The sequence below is a fragment of the Typopeltis vanoorti genome, chromosome 11, assembly GCF_054136105.1.
Source record: "Typopeltis vanoorti isolate ZY-2024b chromosome 11, IOZ_Tvanoo_1.0, whole genome shotgun sequence".
NCBI classification, from domain to species: Eukaryota; Metazoa; Arthropoda; class Arachnida; order Uropygi; family Thelyphonidae; genus Typopeltis; species Typopeltis vanoorti.
The window spans coordinates 66,704,353-66,726,334 of record NC_143559.1 but is presented as its reverse complement, the minus strand read 5'-3'; the positions used below and the strand labels follow the sequence as shown (position 1 = coordinate 66,726,334).

The window sequence follows — 21,982 nt, the reverse complement described above, 5'->3', positions numbered from 1 at the left end:
CACACACACACACACACACGTGTGTGTGTGCATTTTCCCCCTGACAAAATGGTGGGAGAATAAAAAATTCGGCCTTACGGTGTATTCTAAGACAATGCTTGAAGTGTCTTAATTAAATCCAGATCTAATGACTACTCCATATATAATCAAGTTGTGATGATATAATGCTGAATTTTCATTAAGATTAACCTGATTTTGATTGGATCTTTAATCTGCATAATGGCATGAAGTTTTTGAAATAATTACAACATAAGAAAAATGTAATGCCTTTATTAAAATTAAACTCTTAAAACACATTCTATGATGTACTTAATTTATAAATGTACAATGGAAGGCTTTTTATGTAGGCAAAATACTAATATATCTAGTCACCAGAAATGCATGGAGCATTTTTTATCAATATATACATAATAATTATCATAATTTATTATAGTAAATATACTACAGTATCACAAGATAGTCAATTTCATGACTGAGTAACTATTTTATTATATTAAGTATGTCTTGCATTTATACATTCCGAGATATTGTGATCTGTGTTCTTGAAGTTTAATCAAAATTAAACTTCCTATCATTTGATTTTATTAATAAAAAGTTAGATTATCATGTGGTTTTGAAGTAGACTGCAACATGCACAATTTTCTGTGCATGGATATGTATACAAATGATTAGTGTGTACTATAGGACTTAGTACCCATGCTCAGATAAAACCACATTGCATAAAATCGAAAAAAATTTGAAGACTAATTCTTCATACACTACTAAAAATATAAAAACAAAATACAAAATGTTAAAAACCTTGCATCTATACAAATGTTTATAAAATCAACATTCCAGTTCAACTACATACCAAATCAACTTTCATTATATTAAACCTATGGAATTTAAGGAAAAGTTTGTTATATATTTTTTATAGTGAATTTTCTTTAAAACAGGTCATGTCATGAGAGCTTGGCTGATATTTCCTGATAAAAACATTATGCCAATTTATGGTAAGAGTTTAATATATCACACAGTATATTAAAAATGCAGGCTTATGAGAAAATTTGAATATCTTGAAAATCAATTCTCACAATATCAAACAGCTAAAATGAATTCATCCACTATGGTCAACTTTCTACTACAACAAAGTATTCCTTTGGTCCCTATAAGTTTGCTATCGTAATAATACATACTGTAATAATTAAAATTTGCAATGAACAATTTATTTTACAAGTAAAACTTAACATGTTTTCAATACAGCAGTGATTAGCATTCTAGGTCAGCACTGCAGTAGCATCAACAATCAATCAATAACTGAAGATGTAGCCATCTTATTCAAGCCACAAGTACCATCACCTCTATATACACGATAATAACCCTAAAAAGGTAAAAAAAATATTCAGCAAAATCACAATGAAGAATTTCTGAAACAAATTTAAAAATCACTGTGAAATGTATAAAAGCTATACACATTTTTTGCATGTTCAGTTTAGTTTTACTGGCTAAAATTTAAAAAAAAAATCAGTTTGTCTCAAACCATTTTCAAACATTTGTGAGGATAATTTGAAATTTCTCATTCTGCAAAGGTGAAAGGGTGTGTTTATGTTTAGTGACATACTAAACCTCCATGAAATGATTTCAAGAAGTACATATGCTGTTGATAAAACTGTCAACTCTAAAAATTTAGGATTACCTTATCACTAAGTGTTCAAATTCAAAGCAGTACCTTAATATGATTGTAGTGCCAACCATGCTCATGTTAGTGTAATGTAAGATTTTTTTTTCTAAAAATCAAATATAGATATAACAGAGCATTTTGTAAAAAAAAAAAAAGAATAAAGTGTACATGATGAAACATGAACTTCTGCCACTGAATATACTTCACCACCCCACTACATCACTATTTCATCATTTATTAATCTGCATAAATACTCTTATACACTCATGCTTTCTTCTCTGCATTTTTACTACTATTTCCAATGGAGGAGTATTATTTTGCTGTTACACACTAGAGAAAGGATTCTGTAAAATTTTTAAGAATGTCACTATGGTTCCACAAGACAGAAAAGGTTGGGAACCACTGCCTCAAAGAATGTTACTGCAATCCAGATCAAGTATTCCTGTATTGTATGTTGTAAGAAATGTAACTCATTAGGTCCCAAAAATTCATGTAACTTTCAAATATTTCTATCATATTTATGATTTCCTGTCTACATATTATCTTAGTGGCATATCAAATATTTTGATGTCACATTGGAAGCAAATGATGATGATGCAAGTGGTATGAACGACAGCAAGAATGAAATGATGAAAAATGAGAATGACCAGATGATAATGAGAGAGCAAATGCTTTATGTGGTGTTCTTCACAGAAAAACATGGTTGGAGAAACACCTGGTGGGTGATATAGCAGAGAAACAGAAGATGGGGGGGAAAGAGATGCAAGAAAAAAGAGGAGAATAAAGATTGAATATGGTGCTGGTTGAGGAGATTGTGACAAAGTCATGTTTTTCTGGTTACAAAATTAAAGATAATAGCAATGCTATAAGGATGCAGAGAAGGAAAGTGAAAGATGATTATTTTGGCAGATACTGATCTAGCAGATAACAAGAGTGACATGTAAGAAGATATGAAAGAATTGTTAGGACAAGCAAATTAAGAAGAGTGAGAAAGAAAAACTGTGACTCTTCTGCCATGGTATGATACAAACAAGGTAAGAAAATGAGCTATGATTCTGAATGAGTCAGTGCACAGGTTGTACAAGAGGATTGTGTAGAATATGTGGATGTGTGGAGCAAGTTTAATGGACAGAAAGATGGGGGGGAGAACTAGTATTTAGGAGGGAGGGGATGCAGGTTAGTGTGAGTGCAGGTAGCCTAGAGGAGAGTAAGTGAGAGAGTGATAAAACGTGATGCTGAATGTAGCTCCCAGGTTGTTAGCTTTAGTGAGAAAATCAGCAAAGGTGGTAAGGGAAAGTTGTAGGATGAATAGAAGAGGTATTACAATTCATGTATACTAATGCCAGAAGGATTCAGAATTAATGAGAGGAATTTTGGACATTGGTTATTTCCACTTGGCCAAAAATTATAGGCATCAGTGAGACTTGGTTGACTAAGGATGATAACATAGTCACAGGGATAGAATGCAAGGGATATAGTATTTTAAGAGTGGATTGAGGGAACAGAATGGAAGAAAGGTTTTGCTAATGATAGCAAGAGAACTGAAGACAAAAAAAAGTAGAAATATATCAGTAGGAAAGGGATGTAGAGTGCAGTTCATTTGAGTGTGTCAGAGGACAACAGGATGAAATGTATAGTCAGTTGCTGCTATAGGGAGAATATAGATGCAATGCAATGGCAAATTAGCATAATGAGGAGGGGATGCAGGTGAGTGTGAGTGCAGGCAGCCTAGAGGAGAATAAGTGAGAGAGCAGGTAAGTCCCTGATAATTATTATCAGGGATTTCAACTATGGGATAGACTGGAAGAACTGATCACAGGGAAGTAAGGAAATGGAATTTATATACGAGGGTGGTCTGAAAAGTTATCAGCCTCGACCATAGATGACAACACTATCAGCAAGATTTTTTTTTTTTTATAAGTTGGTATATCTGTCATAAACAACCATGTGAAATTGCAAGTCATTCTATCAAGTAGTTTTTTTTATATCTGTCTGAAGCAAAAGTGTTGTCTGTATCCCTTGAAATGGATAAAATTTGAGTATCATGCGATTATAAAATTCTTTGTAAAAGAAATTCATTTGAAGTTCATAAAAGTTTATGGGCACTCTTCTCTTTTGTTTTCAACAATTAAGAAATGGGCTGCCAAGTTTAAACATGGCCATACCAGCCTTGAAGATGATCCATGTGAAGGACATCCAAAAAGTGTAACACCACCAGAAATCATTGATCAAGTGCACGATATGGTATTGGATGACTGGAAAGTCAAAGTGCGTGAAATTGCTGAGACTACAGGCATCTCAAAAGAACATGTAGGATATATTTTGCATGAAGAATTGCAAATGAAAAAGCTTTGTGCAAGATGGGTGCCACACTTGCTCACAGCAAATCAAAAACGCACTCGCATAAAAATCTCTGAACAGTGCTGGGAGCATATTAACAAGAATAAAACTGATTTTGTGCATTGATTTATTACTATGGATGAGACTTGGATTCACCATTACACAGACCAGAATCCAAACAGCAGTCAAAACAGTGGACAGAAACTGGTTGTTCAGTGCCAAAGAACACAAAGTCAGTTCCATCAGCAGGAAAGGTCATGGCATCGGTGTTTTGGGATGCTAAAGGCATTTTGTTTATTATCTTGAAAGGGTAAAACAATAACTGGGGAATATTATTCCGATCTTTTTAACATACTAGACAAAAAAATTCATGAGAAAAGACCCGGTTTGCAGAAGAAAAAAATTATCTTTCATCAGGACAATGCATCTGCCCACAAAGGTGTTTTGGCAATGGGAAAATTAAGGGATCTTCACTATGAATTGTTGGAAAATCCACCCTATTCCCCAGATTTGGCTCCCTCTGACTTCTATCTCTTCCCAAAACTAAAACTCTTCCTCGCTGGTCATCGTTTTTCTTCAAATCAAGAGGTGATTGAAGTTGTAGAGTGGTATTTTGTAGATCTTACTGAGAACCACTACAGGAATGGGATAATAGCACTGGGAGCAACGCCGAAATAAATGTATTAGTCTTAAGGGAGATTACCTTGAAAAAAAATAAATAATTTTGAAATTATAAATTCGTTTTTTCATTGCTAGGCTGAGAACTTTTCAGACCACCGTCGGAACTACAAAGAGAAATTTATCTGAGACATGTAATGGAGATGGCAGGGGGGGGGGGGGTCTTTGAGGTTCAAAGAGTGCTGGATCTGGTCACAGCATGAAACTCAGCAGTTGTTGCCTACACTTAGGGAAAGCAATCATGGTCTTTGACGTGGGAGATAGCCAGAAATGCACAATTTTCTGTGCATGTTTGGAATATGTATATAAGGTGATTAGTGTGTACATGTACCATAGGACTTAGTACTTGGTCATATGCTGTTTAGTTTATACATCAATGATACAGGAAATTATTTAAAAGGGAATATTCAGTTATTTGCTGATAATGCAAGGCTAGAAGGATGACAGTCAATATAGATGATGTAGAGATCATGCTGACTTGAATTGACAGTTATAGGGGTCAAGGTAAATGGCTGCCAGCTTTATGTAGCCAAGAGTAAGGTCTTGGCCACATAAAGATTGCAGGAAAGTGATGAGGCCAGATATATATATTTTTTTTTGGGGGGGGGGGGATAATTGTGGACAAGCATTTGAAGTCTAAGAAGCTAAGAAGTCTAAGGATAAGAAGCCTGAATGGCAAAGAAATGGAGCTAGCTGAGGAATTAGATAAGTACCAGATCAACATAATAGGGGTGACTGAAACAAAAAAGACAAAAACTGGTGAGATCTTTCTGAGCAATAAATACAAAATGTTATATTCAGGCAATGACAATCAAGGAAAAGAAGGAGTAGCCATAGTATTCAACACAAAATACGAGGCTAATCTTCTTGAATGGCAGTCAGTCTCAAGTAGAGTAATGTGGGCAAATATGAGAATGGGGAACTGGACAATGAGACTTATTTGTGCCTATGGTCCCACAGAAGGTTCTACTAAGGTAGAAGTGGAGGAATTTTTTGAGGCTTTAGAAAAAGCAACTGACACAATGAAAAAGGAAAAGTTGGTCCTTGTTGGGGATCTAAATAGTAGAGTAGGAAATGATTGTGAGACATACAAAAATATTTTGGGAAAATTTGGAGAAAAGAGCAAAGCTAATAATAATGGCAAATATCTGTTGGATTTCTGCTCAGGACATGGACTGGTTATTACTAACACCATGTTCCAACATAAAAATGTGCACAAATTCACATGGAGAGAAGAGGTTAGGAATAAGAAAAGTCTCATTGACTATGTTATTGTTGATAGTGATGTTTTCTCCCTGGTGCAGGACACCAGAGTGTACAGAGGATTTGAAATTGGAAGTGATCATTATTTAGTCTTGAGCAGGATAAAATTGAATTTCATATTGAAAAGAATAACATGTAAGAAAGTTTTAAAGCGAATAAAAGTTGAGCAGCTCTCAGATGTGAACTGTAGACTAAAATACAGAAAGATTATTGAAAAGAAAATGAAAGAGTTTGAGAACAGGAATCAAACCTTGGAGATTCAGTGGTAAACTCTGAAGAAAACATTGATTGATTCTGCCAGAGAGGCATGTGGTGAGGTTGTGTGCAAGGATAAAAAAAATCAGAACTCCCTGGTGGACACAGGTAGTTAAAGAGGCAGTGAAGGAAAAGAAGAAAGCATATCAAAAGTTCCTGGCAAATAAGTCAGCTTTTACTCTTACAGAATACAGAAAAAAAGTAAGAAAGCTAAATAGTGTGTAAAACTAGCTAAACAAAAGTCATGGGAGAACTTTGGCAAGAATATAGAAAATAAATATCAAGAAGGTGGCAAAATATTCTCGAGGTTGTTGAAGAAGCTTAGGAATGGAGGAAAGAGTGCTGTAAAAGGAGTTAGAGATGATAAAGGTGACACGAAAACGGTAGAAAAAGATATCCTTGAAGTAGGGAGTAATTACTTTGAAAAACTGCTAAATGAAACAAGCAGTGATGACAGCACAGTGATAAAAAAACACTGACCAGCCATGCAGTCAGGAATACATATCCATACTTGAAGTAGAAAAAGCTCAAAGGCTTGAAATGTGGAAAGGCAGCTGGAGTAGATGATATTCGACCAGAAATGCTAAAGTATGGTGGTATAAAAGTCTTACAGTGGCTGCACTGCATAGTTCAGAAAGCCTGGACAGAGGGACGAATTCCCGATGATTGGAGTAGAGCTCTCATAGTACCCATATATAAAAAGAATGTGAGAATTACAGAGGTATTTCCCTACTGGGTGTTCCTGGCAAGATCTATGCAAGTATACTTGAGAAACGGTTGAGAAGAATTGTGGAAGAAAAGCTGGGTGAAGAGCAAGCTGGATTCAGGCCAAATAGAGGCTGTCAGGATCAGATCTTCACTTTACGACAAATAGTCGAGAAAGCATGGGAATAAAACAAAGATCTGTATTTAAGTTTTGTCGATTTGGAAAAGGCATATGACAAGGTGCCAAGAGAAAAGCTATTCAATACGCTGCAGTTATATGGTGTCAATGGGGCATCATATCAAGCAATACTTAGTCTTTATTTGAGTTGTAAGTCAGCAGTTAGAATTGAAGGAAGTACAGAAAGATGTTTAATGTTAAATCTGGTGTGAGACAAGGATGTACATTATCCCCTCTGTTATTCATTATCTATATGGATCACATTATGAAGGAAAGTGGTATTAAACCTGATATCAAAATTGGAGATGTTAATGTCAGCTCTTTGCTTTATGCAGATGATGTTATACTTCTAAATAAATCCGCTACAAGTCTGCAAGATTCTCTGACTAAATTCAATTGCTGTTGTAATAGATATGGTATGAAGGTCAGCAATAAAAAGACAAAGACAATGAAAATAGGCAGAATCATTGAAAATGTCAACTGTGTTGTGAATGGAGAACTTGTGGAAAAAGTAAAACATTTCAGCTACTTAGGCACGATTTTTACTGAAGATGGCAAATTAAATATAGAAATAGACAACAGAATCAGCAAAGCTGGTATGGTGGGAAGTCAATTGAATAAATTCATATGGAATAAGAGAGAAATTAGTCGGAACACTAAATTAGCTGTATACAAGACAGTGTTCAAACCAGTTTTAACTTATGGATCTGAGATGGGTCAGAAGTAAAACACTTGACCAAAGACTAGAGACCGCAGATATGAGAGTCCTGAGAAAGATTAGAGGCGTGAACAGATGGCATCAATGGCAATATCATATTAAAAATGAGGATATTAGGAAAGAACTTGACATTGTCAGCATCCAAGAATGCGTTAGCAGGGCTAATCTCAGGTGGTATGGTCACTTAAATAGAATGGGAGAGGAAAGATTAGCAAAACAAGTGTTCTCTGCCAGGTTGGCAGGAAAATGACCAAGAGAAAGACCAAGATATAGGGGGATTGATACGGTACAAAGTGCCTTAGACGATAGCAATATAAGATCTAATAATGTTGGAGTCTTGACAAGTAACAGACTGATTTGGAGGAAAATTGTAGATAGGAAGTTAGTAATGATGTAATTTTTTCATGTAGTACTGTCATATCCTGTACACCCCTTGAGGGTACATGGCAGGAATTTGATGATGATGATGATGAGGATTTGAAGTTTAAAGGGCATACCGCAAAGGTTACCAAAATAGCATCAGATTACATATTTGCTGTAGAACATGTGAGCAAGGATATGGAAGTTATCAGTTCCATTTATAAGGCTTGAAAATACTCCCTATGAGAACAGGCTGAATCTGTGGGCTTCAAAAACTAGCTGATAGAAAGAAAAAAAAAGGAGACATGATAGAAGCATTTAAGTTCTTTAATAACTTAAATGAGTCTATCATGTCTTCTCTTTTTTTTTTTTAATAAGATTTCATAGGATTGACAATGAAGATTTTTTGTACATGGCAGGAAGGGAGAGAACGAGAGGTTACCTCTGGGAAATTGTAATTGTATAAGAGGATATTAGGACTAAATTTTTGCTTGGAGGATGGCAAATGGGTGGAACAGATTGGCAGAGGTGGTTATAAGGGCATTAGTGAATGAGTTCAATCAGCGGTATGATAAATATTGTGCAATATCTGAATGGTTAGAGTGGATCTCCTGAAAAGAGTGACCTGAGAATAATACATTATAATGAGAAAGTAAAGAGAATGAATATTTTCTCATATTTAAATCTATATCAAAAATTATGTATGGTCCCAAAAATTTATTTATTAGAAGTATGTGAATATATAATCATATAGAAAAAAAAAAAAAAGTTGAAACAAAACACTTGTGTATGGTCACAATATATATTATGAATCTATTCGACAACTTGAGACTAGGCTGCTATTTAGTTCAATAAGCTCATACATTTAATTATTTGACATTGTGTCTGTGGAAGTTAGAAATGGAGAATGGTTTAGAATTAAGACTTCCAGTGTAGTATTATCATAGGTTGCCATATTAGTCAGTCTGTGCGATTACAGCACAGAGAAGTTAGGATCAACTTGAACCATCAAGGATGAATGTGATTGCAAATGTGACTGACATACAGTCTGTATGGTATGCCTCTTTGTCCATAGTTCAAATTCTATCAAAGTTTCAGTAAGTAATGATTTCTTTGTTCCAACTTTCCATTGTTGCACACATTTTGAATCATATATATTCAGTATCAAATTAGTCCAAATTCTAAGTGATAGGTTGGTGAAATTACAATGACAATTAGCTCAAAATACAGTAATTTCATGAAAATTTTACTCTTCATAAACTTTCAACAATAGGTGCTACTGTGCTACTTAAATATTATCATAGTGTATGCCTAATCACATGAAAATTGAAATGTTTGTCAACAATATTTCAAATAACAGTCCTAACTGTAAAAATAAATGCTTTCTTGGAAGACGTCATGAAGTTTTTTGTGTGTGAGTGAGTGTGTAATAATACTGGATAAGTAATAGCATTTTATGAAGTTAATGAGTCAATTTTTCATATAAATGCAGCTCAGACATCCAAATGAACATCATATACAGTGCAGATCCAGTTTTCTCAAGAATTACAAAATATGCTTGGTCTTTACAACAAATAAAAAGTGCTAATGCATAAATCAATGGATATATTAAAATCTTAAGAGAAAATTTTTGTATCTCACCTCTTCTCCCCAATCTTTACCCCAACTGTTTTTAATTATCCAGAATGGCAACTTCTTTCCAAACAGTGGATAAGCTAAAATAAAGAGTTAAAATATTAAGACATTAAATACTGTCAAGACAAATGACATTTCTTATCTACAATACTGACAGTTTTCAGTGGATCACCTTATAATAGCATACTAATTATTATTATTACATGATACTTACAAGGAGTCCAAAGACTCATTGCAAGAGAGCACTCTGCTCCACTATACACAACTCACCATCTCCCATACTTAATCCTCCACCTACCACTTTGCCTGTATGCAAGATGAAAAATCAAAGTTTCCAAGAAAAAAAAACTCTACTACCTCTGTATGAGATTGGCTAACTCACCTTTAGCTGAAAAAGGATCCTCATAAGGATCCTCTCACAGGAATCGAATTCAGGTCTTTTTTCAATCGAAGGGTGCAATGTCCCATTGTTCTTCCAACTTCAGACTGCTTAATTTTTTTTTTTTTTTGCAGAACCTTTGATTATCTATTATATTTTAAATATTGTGATAAATGAACTAAATTACATGAAAGTAACATAAGCCATGTTTTTGATACATTATCCTTTCAAATAACTAAACTGAAGGAAACTTTTGATTTTTTTTTTTTTTTTTACTTACTAAATGGTGTGTATTAATACATACAGGCAAAGAAGATGAATCATTCAAAAATTTAGTGTAAAAAATGTAATAGTTAAAATAGTGTTTTTTTCAGAAATGAAGGCAATTGCACCTTTGTTTGCAAACACTTGGGTAAAATATGGATGAACATAAAACCTATAATTTCTTGTAAAGTAAACTTTAACACTTTAAAATAATGAAAAAATATTTTAATAATTTAGGCAACAGGCTGCTAAATATACTTTCAATAAGAGGTATAAGTCAAAATGCCTTAGTGTGTGCATATCATTATAAGTTCACTCCACTTTCTTTGCTGGTTTTGTAGATGTACATTAAATTACAATAAGCTATAAACAGCAAATGATTAAATCACCCCAAATAGAAGATTTGTTAATTTGTAAAAATTCCTGTCAAAATTTAAAGCATGTTTACGTTTTACATTATGTTCCAGAAGAAATACTCCAACAAGCAAATGGGTTTTCTCCTGGTCTTCAATAAACCAGGTAATTTGTGTTATACTGAACATTGCAAATCAACTGATATGCACTTATATTGATACAGAATATGTCAATCTAACAGCATGAAGGTTTCATAATGTAGACAAGGCCTTTGATTATCTTCAAAAGAATTAAAAGATTAAGAACAGACTGATTTGGAGGAAAATTGTAGATAGGAAATTAATAATGATGTAATTTTTTTCATGTAGTACTATCATATCCTGTACACCCCTTGAGGGTACATGGCAGGAATTTGATGATGATGATGATGATGATGAGAAGCTTTCAGATGTGAATGTGTGTGTGTGTGTTTTATTGAAGAAAAAGTTCTGGAAAAAAAACCTGAGATTAGTAGCAAAGTCTGAAAGGAAACACTAATTCAGCTAGCCATATATATGGTTTAAGTTTTTGGCAAGAAATAAAGATAAGAACTTCCTAATCCTAGTAACTTCATTAGTCCTAGTGGACTAATGAAGTTACACTTTAGGAATAAGAAATCATGGAAATTATACTGGTTGACTTGATCAATATTTTATCTATCTCATCTTGAAATTCCTGATATGTACCCTCAAGGATGCTGTAATAGTACTACATGATAAGTTTACATTATCACTAATTTCCTATTGACAATTTTCCTCCAAATTATTTATTTATGAGGACTCTAATATTTTAATTTTTATACTATTAAATACAGCAATCTACTAGATATCAGTCTACCTCTGGTTCATTTTCCTACCATCTCAGAATCAAATGCTTGTTTTCATAACCTTTCCTCTCTCATTCCACTTAAGTGACCATACTACCTAAGATTATCTCTGCTCAAACATTCCTCAATGCTAACAATGGTAACTTCATTTTTGATATCTTTGCTTTTTAATGATTTTGCTACTGATTCCATTCATTCACTCCCAGAACTGAACTTCTCAATCTTATATCTCTGGTCTTCAGTCTGCTCAAATGTTTTATTTCTAACCCAGTCTCAGATTCATAAGTTAAAACTGATTTAAACAACGTGTACTATACTAGTACTTTAGTGTTTTTGACTAATTTCTCTCATTTCATATAAATTTATTGACTCATCATACTAGATATGCTTATTCTGTTGTCCACTTCTAAATTTACTCTATCTTCACTAAAAAAAAAATAAATAAAAAAAGACTATTTTGCTAAAAAAGCTGAAAAGATTTTCTTATTCTATAGGTTTCACCTTCAGAATAAGAAAATAAGAATAACTTACAGCAGTTATTCAATCTAATCAAAGAATCTTGCTGACTTGTACTGAACTTAGGAGTCAAGTTTACAAAGAAGATTGTTGTAAAAGTAATCAATGATAAATATAATAAAAATTAAAGATAAACATTTGACATATCTACATTTATACTTCAAAATTTGTTAAATGAGAAACAATGACAGAACAGAAGTAGAAAACATTCCAGAGGAGTGCAGTTAACATACATACAAACAATATACAGGTAATGGACAAAAAATGGAAACACTGAGCTATTGGGTTGCATTATCAGTAGTTACAATGTAGCATTTATGATGCTAAACACAGATGCAGTTGATATGCAAACATACTCCCAACATTCCTAGGGACATATGTATAAAAGGGAAATTGAGGCTTGTCATTTATGGCATGTTAGAATGGAATCCAGAAAGGACCTTAGCGACTTTTTGAAAGGGGCATGATTGTTGGAGCCAGGCTGGCAGGTGCATCTGTGACCAGAACAGCTGAAATTGCACGTTAATCTAGGAACATGCTGTAAAATTTGATGCGGTGAAAATTTATATAACGATTTTCTGGCATCGATTTTTACATTCAGGTCATAAATCATGTGGAAAGAACAAAACTTACTGTATTACTATAAATTACTGTATTTTAAATGATTGTAAACTTGTAAAGCAACTAACAAAAAGAATTATGTCAAAATTGCTCACAAATTATAAAAATATTGTAAAGGTTTAAAATTGTGCATCATGTTGGGTTGATGTAACAGAATGTTAAATGTAATTCTTTAAGTTAAGGGGATTAGACAAGATTATGTTGCCGACTTGAAAGTAACCAAAAGGTATTGAAGGTCATTCAGATATAGAGATTGTTGCCACCAAATCTGAGGGTCAAGACAACAGTGACGTAAGTTATTTACAGACGATTCGGGGTCTCCGACCCTAAATACAAGGAGCTTCTGAATCATATAAAAGAATTCAGGAGAGTTCAGAAATTTTTTTCGTTTTGCCGTAGTTTGCTGGATCATAACCCCTAGGAGAGGCAGATCACTCTATGGAGATGTATTTTCAGTAGTGGAAATTGCCATGTGCGACAAGATATGCGGCTCCGATAGTAGATTCCAAAAAACCGACAGTGAGCTATGCTACAAATTCCGGACGAGGACTACACAAGGATGACTGCCAAAAGCCGTTCAGCGAAGGCTAGGAAATAGGACCGAGGACAGCAGTCAGCAAAACTGCCATAAAAATCTTCAAGACTGGTAGAACTGTATATGTTTCCATGAATTTGTGAATAGATTCTAATATATTAACGCTGAGATAGTGATTAAGAATTTTATGTCCTCTGAATGTAGCTTTGTTAAAATAGTTGTATATGTCGCTATAAGAAGTAATTGAAGCTGAGAATTAACTAGTATAATTATTGAGAAGAATGTTAGCCAATGAATTTGATTGTAACAGTCAGTAATTGCCTAGAGTTTGTAAATCAAGTTATACAAACATTGTGAACTGCAGGAAATAATCACACAAGCAGTATATGCTGACCAATGCCAGCATATACTGCTTGTGTGATTATTCAAGCTAATTTATCTCATGTTCCACATAAAATTAATTTGCTCATTACCCTACCAGCATTCCTTATTCTATTATCCAATTCCATATTTACTTTGCAATCTTCACCAAAAGATGTGTCTGAACAGCTAATATTTTATTTGTTCTATAGGTCTGCCAATGAGAATTTTGTTTGTGTTTTCTGTTATTTGCATAGTTTACTATGAATATCAGATATTAAATTACGTTAATTTTCCAACACATTTTCATTTAGAAAGTCTTCGAAGCTTGTAGTAAATTTCTTTAACCACCATACCAGCCTTGACATGTATATACATCCAATTACATGGATGTGAAGTGTCCATTGAAGTTAATACAACTTTTGGATGTTACAGAAAAAATATGGATGCAAAGTCTATATTTTTTGATATATTTCATCCATGTGGCTATTTGGGTGGTTAAGAAGAACATCTGCATTGAGTAAATAACAAGGAATTTTGTGAGCAATATAATCCATATGAATTATGAGCACCAGTGAAAACAAAAGTACAAGTATGTAAGGCAAAGGCCTTACATACAATCAGCCAGTCATAATTTCCTATTACTGCCTTCAAATACTAAATCCCGACTTACAACTCAAAAATAAGCTACATATATTGCTCTGTAAGACTTCATTTACTCTATATGATAGTGTAAATGAAGCTTACACAGTACTCATACAACTTTTTTCAAAATCAAATAGACAATAGCAAGCAAGTCAGTCTGGTTAGTGCTGCTCATTAAAACAATGACAAGCATGTTTAATGAAGTGTGCAGTTGCTTGAAAAACTGCCATTTTTGGCCATCTCTAGAGAAGTTATGTAATCTTTCAGTCCACCTATAGCACTAATGTGAGTGATATAAGTTTAGAACTTTTTGTGGATGGGAATGAAAAATTCTAATTATTTTCATTATAATCAAATTATAACTGAAAAATCATGGAATATTTTTTCTTATAATAAATAACTTTAAAAATCTACTCCTGACCACCTCTATTTAGCATGAACCCAAGTTTATTTTCCCCAAATTTGTCCAATGATTTCACCTCTTTGCTGAAAGTATCTATTACTCTGGATGTAAATTATAGTCACATTTATTCATATTACAATTAAGTTATGCTGATATTCTGACTGGTCAAAATACTTTTGAGTTAAGTTCCAATAACATTCATTTTTTTTTTTTTTTATGTTTCCTGTATTTAAGTGATCTTAAATACAGAAAATCTTATCTTATGCCCGCAATATTTAAATAGCAACTCCATACCTAGAGTTGCTATTTAAATGCATTAAAATAGATAACTTTCCTTTACTAATATAACAATGCACTATTTTAGTAATTATATTACAACTCCAACACCTGAGTGTTAAACTTGCCAAATATTTTCATCAAAAATTATCAAAATTGTGTGGATGTTACTAAGTAAAATAGGCAGGGTATGGCAAAAACAAAAAAAAAAAGAAATAGTCACTGAAGAGTTCGTTTCAAAGTTAATGGCATACTAGATTAACTGCAAATCATCAGCAACTTGTGCCATACTGTGCCAATTTTATTTAGTCATTATGCTTAATCCTTTCAGATGAGTGTTCAATTTAACACTAATGTTGTAATGCATTATACTTGAAAAAATCATATCCATAAAAAAACCTCATATAAAATTAATATTTGATCTGTATTTTAATTTACAGTAATATTTCTTTTTTCTTTATTATCCTGAGAATGATACTTTAATGGACTACTTTATCAAATGATTGTGATTCAACTAAAGTGCATAAATTATTACAAAGTGTCTTTACAGGAAGTCATTAATAAAGAAAATTGCTCCTTAGTATTAATATATTTTACACTAACTGATTTTAGAATGTTTCAATCCTGATAAACAGTAAAATACTGATTAAAAAGACTTACTGTGAACTCCATATCCAACAATTAAAACACCATGATCCAAATTATCAGGACTGCATAAAAAGCTCCAGGGATGAGAGATACCACCAAAGTAGAACTATAAAGAATTTTCACAACACTTAATAAAAGTAATTATACATTTTTTAAGGTAATCTTTAAAAGAAAAGTGATCAACAGAACATTCACATGACTGCTCTCCTGCCTCCCCTCCTCTTTCTAAAGCAGATCTAAATTCAGTTTTGGTCTATTTACATTGACAATTTCATAAAGATTGGCTTATAATGGGGATCTTTCTGAAATAAGATCATTACAGTAAACTCAAATAAAGCAAATAAAGGGTGCTTAAGGGTCAAAGCTGTATAACTGAGAGGAGACCTCCACATAGGCTTTAAAGGAATGTGGAGAACCGACCAGGGCTTCTGACCTAATGTCCAATCCTCACCGTGGTGCACCCTATTGGGTATCTCCTGGATACTGAATGAACGAGGATGGGCTGCGAATTTGGGATTTAGCCAAATTTAACCAAATTGTATTCTTATTGGTTAAACCAAAATAAAAAATGATGGTACAACATGACAAAATTTCATGCCGGCTGGGGCGTCGCTCGGTTAAACAAGGGCCCCGTTGTTTGCACCAGGGAACCAGGGCAAACGGCGAAAAGTCAGCTGCTGGAATAAATCTGAAAGCACACCCCAAATCAACATCACCAGAGTTAAAGATCGGTACTATCAACACAAGAAGCCTGAATGGCAAAGAAATGGAGCTAGCTGAGGAATTAGATAAGTACCAGATCGACATAACAGGGGTGACTGAAACAAAAAAGACAAAAACTGGCGAGATCTTTCTGAGCAATAAATACAAAATGTTATATTCAGGCAATGACAATCAAGGAAAAGAAGGAGTAGCCATAGTATTCAACACAAAATAAGAAGCTAATCTTCTTGAATGGCAGGTAGTCTCAAGTAGAGTAATGTACATCTTAACATGAATACAGTAAATAAATTACGGTCAAGCAATAACCAGATGAGATTGTCTGTATTAAAAAAGTTTTCAGAAAGGTGACTGCGATATGCCAGTTTTGTCATTCGCTTTGTAACAGTTCTTATTTTTACCACTCCTTCCTCTTTGCAAAAGGGGAAAAGTGAAAAAAAAAAACAGTCTATAAAGATACAATAGTCCCTCTTTATCTGCAGGTTTGCTTTCCACTATTTTAGTTACCAATGGTGAACCCTGTCCGAAAATATGAAATGGAAAATTTCAAAAATGAGCAATTCATAAGTTTTAAATTTCACTCCATTCTGAATAGTGTGATGAAATCTCTCACTGTCCCACCTGGGACGTGAATCATCCCTTTGTCCAGCGTATCCATGCTGTGCTGTAATACACTCCCTGCTCATTAGTCACTTAGTAGCTGCCTCCATTATCATATCAACTGTCGCAGTATCGCAGTGCTTGTATTCAAGTAATTCTTATTTTATAAGTAAAATAAGGGTTACTCAATACAAGCACCAAAGCACAAGAGTAATTTGGATATGCCAAAAGAGAAGCCATGAAGTGCTTCCTTTAAGTGAAAAGGTGAAAGTTCTCAACTTTGTAAAGGAAGAAAAAAAAATCATATGCTGAGGTTGCTAAGTTCCATTCACATAACTTTTTTACAGTATATTGTTATAATCATTCTATTTTGTTATTAGTTATTGTTGTTAATTCAAAAAAAAAAAAATCTTTTACATAAGATGACCACATTTTATGTAAAAAACTCTACCCACTTTAAAAACTTAATTAAAAATCTTACTTTAAAAAATACAGATATATTGGTGAGCTTTGACATCATCTCATTATTTAAGGGATTATTGTTTACCAATATTCCCCTAAATGACAGCTTAACACTCTTAAAAAAAGTTTTTCCTTCTGATATCTTAGAGCTCTTTTTCTTTGCCATCAATTCTGGTTATTTTTCTTGGAAGAACAAAATCTATAAACAGAGGAAACTGCTATGGGTTCCCCCCCCCCCTTGCCAATTTTTACATGGAGAATTTTGAAAAACAAACCATAGACTCATCCCCTTTAAAACTTTCTATCTGGCAATTAAATTATATTAATTAAAATAAACTAATAAATACTTCCTATATTTCAGCAATGTCACATCACCATCTTCATGGGAACATACCACTATGACACGTGTATGCAGGCACTACAAAAAGCAAATGAGGCAGAAGAGAGAAAACTACACTGTTCCTAGAGTCCAAAAGGTGCCCCCCCCCACTAGCAGGCTATATTGGGCTGTTGGGCTGAAGTTCTCAAGATGCAAGCTTCCCAAATTTGGAGCAGTGTTTTTATAACCCAATATTCTTCTGAGGGGGGGGATTGCTGGTGAATGTATCTAACACTATATAACAGGGCAAAATTAATCTGTTCAGATGACAATGCCCTAACCACTGAACTAAACCATATCCTTAACACTTTCTTAGCCAATGGCTACAACCCCCAAAAAATATTAAAACCAGTTACCCCCCCCTTTATAACAAAGATTACACTAAATCCATCACCATTCCCTATATCTGGGGTACCTCTGAAAAGTTAACCAAAATCTTAAAAAAATATGACCTGACTTCTTGTTACAAACCATATAAGAAATTAGCATCCCTTATCTGCTCCACCCAAGACAGCCACTTCCCCTTGACCTACCTGGGGTATATCAGGTCTTTTGCAGCTGTTACCTGTCGTACTGACAGGACAGCAAATGTCAGGATATCAGAACACAAAGACTCAGGGGTGCACCAGTAGTGTCCGGTGCCTGTGTGCCAACTAAATTTTGTTCAATAACCCTATGCCCCCCCCCCCAATAAAAAATCACTTTATAAAAATGTATCAGTGAGTAAAAATGAAATACAAAATATATTAATTATAAGGTTATTGAACAATAAGTAGAAATTACAAAAAAAAAAAGGTATAAAAAGCAATAACCATACAAGGGTACAAAAACAACAAAAATAATTTGGAAAAAAATAAAATAAATAAATATTTAAACAGAAAGAAAAATCACTTTGTGAATTGAACTTTTCTAGTTTTCATTAATGAAAATTCTCGAATAATATCATGTATATCAAGTTGATCTAAAATATCTGACTCTATTGATATAATGGCAAGATTTGAAAGTCTGTCTTGTACCATTGTGGAGCGCAAGTAGTTTTTAATAATTTTAAGTTTAGAAAAGGAGACCGTTCCGCAGATGCTACAGATACCGGTAATGACAAAAGAATCCGAAGAGAAATTTTACAAACCCCATTGTAAAGTTTGGATAAACTGTGATTAAGTCGTTTAAATAAATATACTGAATTAAATCACTGAATTAAATATATATGTTTTTAAAATTAGAAATAAATGGTTGACAGTGTAAAATTTCTTGTCATAAATCATCTGCTTCAATGTCTGAATGATTCTCATATGTTAATTTTTGTCGTAACTTTTTACAAGATAATAAATATTCTTTATTTTGTGAAGTACTTAAATACAAAAACTGAAATGAATTCGTATGTTCTTTTAATAAAGTAAATCTTTCCTGCAAAGATTGTAATATTTGACCTATTATGCAGGGAAAAAAAAATTACTCTAAATGAAATTTCAGGATCTACTATATTTCATTTTCATGTTTGTAATCAAATTGTGTTGTCTCTTTTTACATCGCCTTAGTAGTCTACTATTACAAAATACCGATTCTGCATCAAATTTTGCTGCAATTAATTTTGAGCTTTCTACAATTTCTTTGAAAGTTTCATCAGACCTATAATCATTTAAAAATTGATTTTAGATCATTCAATTGCATCTAAAGCAAGTTGGAGATTCATAGATGAAGACTGCAGTATTTTGCTGACAAAATTCACTTCATTTAAAATATCATACCAAATCTTTGGTGCCTTTACCATCTGGCGCCTGTGTGCATCGCACACATTGCACATATGGCTGGCAGCCCTGCAAAGACTACATCTGGTTTCACCAATACAGCCACTCTGGACTTGCAGATCATGCTCTGGATACCTACCACAGAATATATTGGAAAAAAGCAACATTATTACACCACAGCAAATTTGAATATGAATGATTGTTCATGGAATCAGCCTTAGCTCTAAAAAAAACTTTCCAAACCTCAACAAATTTGGATGCATGAGACTGCCCCAAATTTGGGAAGCTTGCCTCTTGAGAACTTCAGCCCAACAGCCAAGACAACCCAATATAGCCCACTAGGGGGAACCTTTAGGACTCTAGGAACAGAATTAGTTTTCTCTCTTCTGCCTCATTTGCTTCTTTGTAGTACCTGCATACACATATCATAGTTGTATGTTCCCATGTAGATGGCGATGTGATGTTGCTGAAATATAGGAAGTATTTATTAACGTTTCTTTTAAGTAATATTCCAGTCTTCTTCTTTCACTCTGCCTTATCCCATGTTAAACGGGGTCGGCGCACCAATCTTTAACCTTCCTCTTCCAAGTTCTCCGGTCCAGGGTATCCTTCGGACTCCATCCTTTCTCCCTAAGATCCTCTGTCATCTTATCCCTCCACCTGAGCTTGGGCCTGCCTCTTTTCCTCCTTCCCTCCAACTCCATATACTCCACTCATTTACCAACATACTCCTCACCCTTCCTCTCAACATGTCCAAACCACCTCAGCCTACTTTCATGTATCTTCTTGCCAAATGGTCCCACCTTAACCGTCCCTCTGATGTAGTCATTCCTTATCCTGTCCTTCTTTGTCACACCACTCATCCATCTCAACATCCGCATCTCCGCTACCTCCATCTTCCTCTCCTGTGCCTTGGTTATAGGCCACATCTCCGCACCATGGAGCATCGCCGGCCTCACCACCATCTTATAGAGCTTTCCTTTCCTCTTACAACTCACTCTCTTGTCACACAGGACCCGCTCATCTTCCTCCAATTCATCCAACCGCATGTTATTCGGTGCTGTATTTCCTCATCCAGGTCACCATTCCTCTCGACAGCCGACCCAAGGTACTTGAATTTCTTCCCTGAAATTAGCCTTTCACCCTGGAGTCATATGACGATATCCTCGACACTCCCCGTTGACATATATTCAGTCTTCACTCGGTTAATTCTCATGCCGCTCTCCTCCAATGCCTTTCTCCACTCTTCCAGGGTATTTTCAAGCTTCTCTCGGGATGATTCGCATAGAACAATGTCATCGGCAAACAGCATGCTCCATGGTGCCTCCTTCTTGACATCCTCCACTAGTACATCCATGACCAGGTCAAAGAGGTAGGGGCTCAGAGCTGACCCTTGGTGTAGCCCTACGACAATGGGGAACCCTTCTGTCATGCCGACACTAGACCTGACCTGAGTTTCTGTTCCCTCATACATCTCCTTCACCAACCTCACGTACTTCTCCGACACCCCTTCTTCCTCATACACCTCCATACCTCCTGCCTGGCCACTCTGTCATATGCCTTTTCCAGATCTATAAACATCATGTGCAGATCCACTTGCATCTCTATATTTCTCCATCAATCACCTTAGCGCAAATATTGCATCCGTTCTCCCTCTGTCTGGCATAAATCCTAACTGCTCCTCACCAATTTTCGTTTCCTGCCGTAACCTTGCTTCAATTACTCTTTCCCATATTTTTAATGTGTGTGACATCAGCTTGATTCCTCTATAGTTGCCACAGTCGGTAACACAGTGTTGGTAACACAGTAATTTGGTAATTACTGTGTTACCAACGTATAAGCCTATCTACAAGAACTTCTATCTGGCTAAGATATGTAGATGATGTGTTCTCTATTTGGCCTCATGGTCCAGACACATTAGACTCCTTCCTGAGTCACCTCAATAGCCTACATCCAAGAATCCAGTTCACTATGGAAAAGGAAAATAACAATAGTTTACCCTTCCTAGACACCTTAGTAACAAGTCTTCCTAATGGTAACCTTTCTCTGTATATAGAAAACCTACTCATAGAGGCAGATACATTCACAAACTCTCCCACCACCACCCCTCTCAACAATATGGCATTATTAAAACTCTAACCAATAGAGCACAGAATCTTTGTACCAGTGAAACCACCCTTTGAACCAAACTCAAACAATTACACAAAACCTTTCTTTCCAATGGCTACAGCGATTACAGAATAAAAAAAATAATCAATTACTTCCCCATTCCCTGATCATCTCTTCAGAAATGCCATCACCATACCCTACATCCATGGCACATCATAAAAAATAGCCAGATCGTTAAAAAAGTACAACCTCCATACAGCGTTTAAGCCCTACCATAAACTTACTACCTTATCCATTCCACCAAAG

The 21,982-nt window shown here is 34.6% G+C and overlaps 1 protein-coding gene across 1 annotated transcript in view; it reads right to left on the bottom strand.

Annotated features, from left to right (window-relative positions):
• Positions 1-254: 254 nt before the first annotated feature.
• LOC150101689 (cathepsin L-like) overlaps positions 255-21,982 on the bottom strand; it is a 118,618-nt gene continuing 96,890 nt past the window's right edge. Inside the window, exons 11-13 of the mRNA XM_090400126.1 lie at positions 15,671-15,764; positions 9,799-9,872; positions 255-1,360 (exon numbers count right to left, since the gene is read on the bottom strand). Coding sequence (XP_090256252.1) covers positions 1,286-1,360; positions 9,799-9,872; positions 15,671-15,764 — 243 coding nt within the window. The 3' untranslated portion in view covers positions 255-1,285. The remainder of the gene's footprint in view (positions 1,361-9,798; positions 9,873-15,670; positions 15,765-21,982) is intronic.